Genomic DNA, 7,616 nt, shown 5'->3' with positions numbered 1-7,616 from the left:
GCAATGCTGCCGCCACCAGGACATTAAATAAACCACCGTGTTAAACTTGTTTCCCTTTCCTGCTCACATGCGTTCCTTCTCTCTCTCGCTCGCTCTCTCTAAAGATCATGATGGAATCTTAACCCTTAGCAGCATATTACCTTGCATTGCCTTGCCGTTTATTTGGGGGGGTTGTTTAGTTCAGGAGGGTAGTTTTCGATAAGTTCTGATTTTATTGGTGCATTGCCATGGAACACAGACCGAAACTTCGCTAGAGTTTGAGTTGTGGCACATGCTGGACATGCGTTTCAAAATCAGTCGAACGTCGTTCTTGCACACGATAAGTCACGTGCTCTAAACTAGCTCCGGTAAACAACGGAAGAACAAACTATACGCAACGAAGAAGAAATTGTTTTTTAAACAAAAATTATAAACAAAAATATTGAAAAATAAATTTAACAAAATTTTTGAAATATCATCAACAAAGTGAAGTGAAAGTTTGAAAAAAAAAAACAATTTTTAGTTGAAAAATTTTTTGACAAAAAAAGGAAATTCTTAAAAATGGATCACAATCTCAATATGCATCACAATAATGCCGCCTTGCATTGGAGTTATGGCGCCGCCGCAGTGCCAACTACGCCGCAAAATCACTGGGTACCACCCCCACAGCAACAGTCCGGCTCACTTAAACGGGCCATATCGGAAAGTGATTGTGAAGATTTATATTCCGAGGAGTCGTCCAAGGAACAGTACGTATTCTTTTTTTCAGAAGAGATTTAAAAAAAAAAATTGGATTTTTTTATTCTGATTGGAATTCTATGATGAAGGACTTATGAAAATGGAATCTAATATTAATATTTTCTTTTGTTTTGTTTTTTAGAATTTCCCCCGCCGATGGCAGCAGTTGCCAAATGATGAGCCGCAAAAAGCGTCGTGGTGTTATTGAAAAAAAACGCCGCGATCGTATCAACTCCTCGCTATGTGAACTCAAACGTTTGGTGCCCTCAGCCTATGAGAAACAGGGCTCCTCTAAATTGGAAAAGGCCGAAATTTTACAGCTGACAGTGGAACATTTGAAAAATTTACAAGCCAAAGGTAAATATTTTTAAAAAACGAAAAAAAAAAATAATTAAAGGATTAAAGAAATCAACAGTCTACGAAAGGGAATAAAAAATACTTAAATAAAAAAATTAGAAAAATAAATAGAAAAAAACTCAAGAAAAATTTGAAACTAAATTGAAATTTTAATAAATGAAAACTCAGTGCAATTTTTAACCAATATGAAACCCAAGAAATTTCCTGTTATTGAAAAAAACCGAAATTTGACCGTTTACACACAATATGTGGAAAAACTGTGAATATTTAGAAAAAATCTAAGTGAAAATCTTTTCGGAAATAAAAAAATGTAGAAATTGTTATGGAAATGTTACGGAAATGTTCGGAAATTTTCTCAGAAGGAAATTTTCTTTAAAAAAATTCAACTTCAATTCAAGCTGTGACATTTTGCGGAATTGAAAAAAGTGGCCAAGTGGTTAATTTTTTTTACATTTTTATTTGTTTAAATTTAATTTGGTCAAAGGGAAATATTTTTTTAAATGCTCACTTTATTTTAAAATAAAAAATGCATTTTTTATTTAGAGCATTTTTAATAAATTTTCCAACATTTTCTGCAAAATCGAAAATTTTTCTCAAAAGGAATACTTCAAAAAAAATAAAATTTCCAGTTTCTGAAATAGTTTTTTTTTTAAATTACAAAAAAAATCGCTTTTAGTAAGTATCCCAGTGGAGGAATTTCAATTAAAATTTTTTTCCACAATTGAAATTCTTAAAGAATTGTACGTTCTAAAAGTTTCCTCTGATCGGAATTTTTTTTTCCACTTGAAAATACCTTTTTCTGGATTTTTTTTTTTTAATTTTATATAAAGTCTTCAAAAAATGTATCCTTTTCTAATTTCATAAAAAAATCTTAAAAAAAGTATCTTTTTTGAATTTAAAAATTTTAAAGAATTTTTTAATCTCCACTTTATCATTAGCAAATTGTTCACTAATTTCCATTAATCAATATAAAATTGTCTCCTCAAACTCCAATCAGAATAAATTCCCACGCCAAAATCCTATCAAATCCCATGGCAATTCCCCCTCCACTACAAAAAAAAAAAAACACACAAATAAACAACAAAAGGAAGCTCTTAACTTTTCCACCAAACTAAAAATAACCTGAAAAACAATTCCCACACTTTAAGCACTAAATTGACACTGGTTGTTGTGTTTGTTATTATTACAACAAATATTCAAACAATTATCTCACGCTTACAATGGTGGGCGATAAAGGATGATGACTATGATATGACCACCACTGAGCATTACCACCCCTCCAAATTGAATTGAAAAAAGAAGTCACTAAATGCACTTGGCTTTGCCGTGTGAAAATATCCTCGGCGAAAAAGATTCCCATACCACGTGCCACCCCTATATTTTGCTTACTAACGGGACATAAAAATCCTATTAGATTTCTCTGTGTTTGTATGTGTGTGGTAATTAATTATAAGGGTAAAAGGGGTGGTGGTTTTGGTTCGTGGGAATGTTGATTTCCTTTAATCTCATCATTAAACAGATTTACATAATTGTTGAACTTGTTATTAAATTTTCCCATTTCATTCTCCTTTTTGCTCTCCAGGAACCGATGCCTTGGGCTATGATCCTCAAAGATTTGCCATGGACTATCACATTATTGGCTTTCGTGAATGTGCCGCCGAAGTGGCTCGTTATTTGGTTACCATCGAGGGTATGGATATTCAGGATCCCCTACGCCTGCGTTTGATGTCCCACCTGCAATATTTTGTTCAGCAACGTGAAATGTCGTTGAAAAATTGCACAGCCACGCCAGGAGCCACACCATGGACGGTACATCCCAGTGCCGCAGCTGCCGCCGCTGCCTCGTCGTATCAACCCAACTGTGGAGTGGCTCCATATCAGGCTTATACCTCGGCCACAAGCAGTTCGTCTGCAACAGTTCACACCTCCACCAGTCATAGTAATTCCTCATATGTGCCCAATTTACCCTCGGCCCTGCATCAGTATCCCAGTTTGAGTTCATCACCCAACAATGCCATGCATTCGCAACAACAACAGCAACAACATAATGTACGGTCCAATTCGGTGGGTTCCGCCCAAGATGGCCATGGTTTGATAAATCACACATCAAGACAGGTGACCTCACCTCTGCAGCAGCAACAGCAGTCACAGAGCCAGCAACAAGCACAACAACAATCACAAACTCAACAGCAGCAACAACAACAAAGTGTGGCAGCACATCCCCAAATCACACCCACCTCACATGAAACACATCTCCAGCAAACACAACAATCTCAACCCCAACAACAACAACAAACCACCGCTCATCATCACTACTCCCATGATCACAGTGCTGCCGCTCATCAGGATCATCAAGGTGCCACATATATTGAATTAACAAATGCCCATGTCCATCCAGGGCATCGTCAGGTGCCCTCAGCCGTTCCGGCCTCAGCATTGGGTTATACCGCCATGCCACCCCAATATCCGGTCAGTGTGGCCCAGGAATATAATCATCAGACTGGTGTTTATGTCACAGCCAATGGTTCAAAACCCTATCGGCCATGGGGTGCCGAAATGGCTTACTAGGGAAAGAGAGTGTGAGAGAAAGGGAATGGTCTAAAAATTCCCGGATTTGACATATCATTGTCTAACAAATCAATCACTATAAGAAGAAACAGCATACAGGAAACCGAAATACCGAGAGAAAAAAACTACATTAGAAGGCCTAAGAGAGAGAGAGAGAGAGATAAATTAAGAGAGGGGAAGCTGTTTCCTTATAAACAACGAAAGAACAATGTTATTTCCAAGAAAGCTTTATAAATTTATGAAACGCCTTGAAGGACCAAAAGCTGTATAAATACATCAAGGACAAAGGGTTTTCTGAAGAAAATATCTAACTACAAAAACATCTATGTAACTACAAAAGCTCTTCTACTATCAAAAAAAAAAAAACTTAAAACCCCAAAAGATGTATCTAAACTTGTTTCAAAGGAACAATATAAAAAGCTCTCTCTTGCGATTCAATAGGTGTGGATTTAAAGCTTTTCAACCCGATCAATAGATCGAAGGACCAAAAGTGTTTATTACAAGACTACAAAATAACATAATTTTTTTTTATTCAAAAATATTTAAAAACCATATTTGAAAAATGTTCTGTGAACTCTTAACATAAACTTGTGAAAAGCACGAATACAACTTCAAAAGCTCCCAAAAAGCGTTAAAATAAATGGAATAATTTATGCCACTATGAATGAAATTTGAACTACTGAGTTTTTGAAAAAAAAAACAATCCTATAAACTCGAATAAAATCAGAAAATTTTTCAAGTTCTTCAAGCAATCCTATAATTAAATTAGAAATGGACAATGGTCTACAGTAAAAGTTTTAAAAGATCATGACCCATAAAATAAAATTTATCAACGGCAATGATAGCTTTGAAGTGCCCAGAAATAATCTAAGTACAAAATTCAACCTCATACATTTATTAACACTCGGCACTTAAAATAAACAAAGAAAACCCCACAACAAAGACCAAAGAAAATATATTAAAAAAACAAACCCCCACAATTTGTGATAGTTAAACATTTAAAATAAGAAAACAAAAATTGAAAATATTTTTTTATATATATTTCTTGCTAAAATATTTTTGTAAAACATTCCATATTTATTTATTTAAAAACAAAAAACTTGTAAATAATTAAAAACTTAAACATTTAGTGATAAGATAATGAATTTTAAAAATTTCAAACCCAAACAAATCTAAGTCGTTTATTGTTTAAGAACAAAAAAGTATTTATAAAAAACTACGATATTATATATAATATATTTTTTATACAAAGAAGAAACAATTTTTCAAATAAAAGAAGATAACATAAAAACATTTTCTTTTCTTGTTTTGATTCCCTACAACACTGTGTGTTGGTGGTAGTATAAGTTTAATTGGACAAAAATTATGTAACACCTCGAAATATTGGTCCGAGATGCTCCAGAAATTTTGTATGGAGGTGGGGTTAAGTTCGGAATCGAAGCCTGTTTTTAAAGATGATCGATTAAATATTTAGGTGTTGAAATGAACCAATATCAGATATATTTCTTGTTTTTGCTGTTGGTCTAGAGGTCACACTTTTAGACGACTCGAAATTTTAATCGGGGCTAGAGTTTAGGGCTAGGCTGAAGCCTATCAGCCGTTAAAAATTACGAACGCGTATATTTTTAATTTTAGCCAAATCACCAATACATGAAAAGGTCTCCTCTGAGCGCTACATGGACGCTGATATCCAAGCAAAATAAATACAATCTCATATACCAAAGAATGGGACGTTTGTTTGACCGCTGATAACTCTAGAACAGCAGGACAGATTTTGACAATTCTCACCAATCCAGAATGGTATTAAAGTAAACAAAAATTAAATCTAGAAAAAGATACTAAAACCAGCAAGGAAAAGTCAAAAGTCGGCGGGACCGACTATATGATACCCTAAACCCATATGTATATTTAGTAGAGCTCCAGTAATAAAATAATTTATTTGAAGTAGATCATACCACCTATCAACATTTGGCTTCATAGCAGTTATAATTTGGTTTCAGATGGAACTAAAATATGGAAGGCATATCCAATTATAAATCTATTTTCACTAAATGTGACGTTTATACCAACTAACATTGCTATAGAGTACATGATATCACTTCAAGAAGAATTATATTTAAAACAAGTAAGCAAAGGCTACAGTCGAGCGGGGCCGACCGTTGAATACCCTACAACACTATAATAAAAGATACAGTTTATATAGGCGAGATACTCGAAAGAATTCCACAAGATATTGTGACAAATAATAAAAGAAAACCATCAGGTTTCGTTCTCTAATTTTCGAATAATAGCAACTTAAACTAATCTGCTCATTTCCAATTTATTGGTAGATGTTGCACGTAAATGGTCTTCCTAGATCTGGAACCAATATTTCCCAAAGACCTATAATCTCTCAGAAGTGGCAAAAAATTAACATTTATTATTGGGTTTTGACTGAAACGCATCTATATGAGATACAAACATTTGACTATATCCTTCAACGAAATCAGCGTTAACGAAATAGTCAGAAGTGCGTCTTTCCTGTATTTGTGAATTCTCCAAAAAGTCACTGGAATGGACATTTTCGTATTTTGGCTATAAAAGTTGGCAAACTCCTTCACACATTGAATATTTTTGGATGGCCATCCAAAACTGCTTGGCTTTTGCAATGTCCGGTAACCCCCATAATTACGACCTGCTGACAATTTTGCAGTTTTTTGGTCCATTTCAACCCCTAAATATATGGCGATCATCTCCAAAAAGAATAGGCTTTTATTCTGACCCTCATCTTATCTCCATGCAAAATTTCGTAAGGATCGGGCCATAAATGCGATCTGTATATGATATCCTGATATCCTAACTACTTAGTTTTGTTAGCTGTAGAAATATTACCAAATATTTAATTCAAAATGAAAATATGCCAAAAATATGACAAAATTGAAAAAATATGAGAAAATTTTACAAAATCAATATTTTCATCTTTAGAGAGATATTTTTATGCGATTTTTTAGACGTTTTTTCTTTCCTGCCAAGAGGCCATTCTGAATTAATGAGAACTGTTGAAATCAGTTCAGCCGTTCTCGACATATAAGAAATCTTTGGAGCATATCTTCTTTGATATACATATATATCGCACATATTTTGCTATATATCCGTTTTGTTGGATGTTAACATCAATGTAAAGATCAGAAGTAACCTTGTCATGGCTTTGTGATTTCGCCGGGATTTAAAATATTCGCGGTTTAATGAAAATTTTTGAGTTTTTTCAACAAAAAAGATTTGGTCTATTTTACCCGGTAAATATTATCCGATGACCACCCAAATGGGTAGGCTTCTTGCCAGCCCTAAACTCTAGCTACATGCGAAATTCCGCGTCGATTGGTCTATAATTGCGACCTGTAGAGCAAGTGCAAAATCAGGATTTTTTTCAGTTTTTGGTCCATTTCAAATATTATGCGATCATCACCAAAAGAAATAGGGTTCTATTCTGACCCTAGCCCCACCTCCATTTTAAATTTCGTGAAGATCGGACTATAATTGCGACCTGTAGAGTGATTACAAATTAACATGGACAGACGGACAGACGGACGGACGGACATACATAGCTAGATCGACTCAGCTCGGCGAGATAGGAAGATCCATATATACTTTCCTATGTGGAAAATCAATATTTCGTGGTGTTACATAATTTTTGGCCCAATCAAACTTATAATACCCCCAACACATAGTGTTGTAGGGTATAAAAATATACAGGAGCCGAGTTCCAACAAATGGCATCGTACGTCCCGAAATTCACTCAATTTAGGCCGATATTAGCCATAATTTGCGCAAGAAACCTGAAATCTGGTTAGGGATAGATGGGAGCAATATCCAAACCTTAGCCGATCTCGATAAAATTTGGCAAAGGTATTTCCGAGCTCTATACGATATCTCGTACCAAATATCATTGCTATCGAATGCATATTAGGAATGTGATGGACTTAAACACCAAATCG

At 34.7% G+C, this 7,616-nt stretch overlaps 1 protein-coding gene across 1 annotated transcript; it reads left to right on the top strand.

Annotated features, from left to right (window-relative positions):
* Positions 1–487: 487 nt before the first annotated feature.
* On the top strand, positions 488–4,809 carry LOC131804734 (hairy/enhancer-of-split related with YRPW motif protein-like). Its single transcript, XM_059127857.1, has 4 exons — positions 488–728; positions 860–1,074; positions 2,657–2,991; positions 3,058–4,809. The coding sequence occupies exons 1-4, from the start codon at positions 541–543 to the stop codon at positions 3,640–3,642; spliced, it is 1,323 nt and encodes a 440-aa protein (XP_058983840.1). The 5' UTR covers positions 488–540; the 3' UTR covers positions 3,643–4,809.
* Positions 4,810–7,616: the final 2,807 nt, after the last annotated feature.

The sequence above is a fragment of the Musca domestica genome, unplaced genomic scaffold (genome assembly GCF_030504385.1).
Source record: "Musca domestica strain aabys unplaced genomic scaffold, Musca_domestica.polishedcontigs.V.1.1 48, whole genome shotgun sequence".
Lineage (NCBI taxonomy): Eukaryota > Metazoa > Arthropoda > Insecta > Diptera > Muscidae > Musca > Musca domestica.
This window is presented reverse-complemented; position numbering and strand designations above follow the sequence as displayed.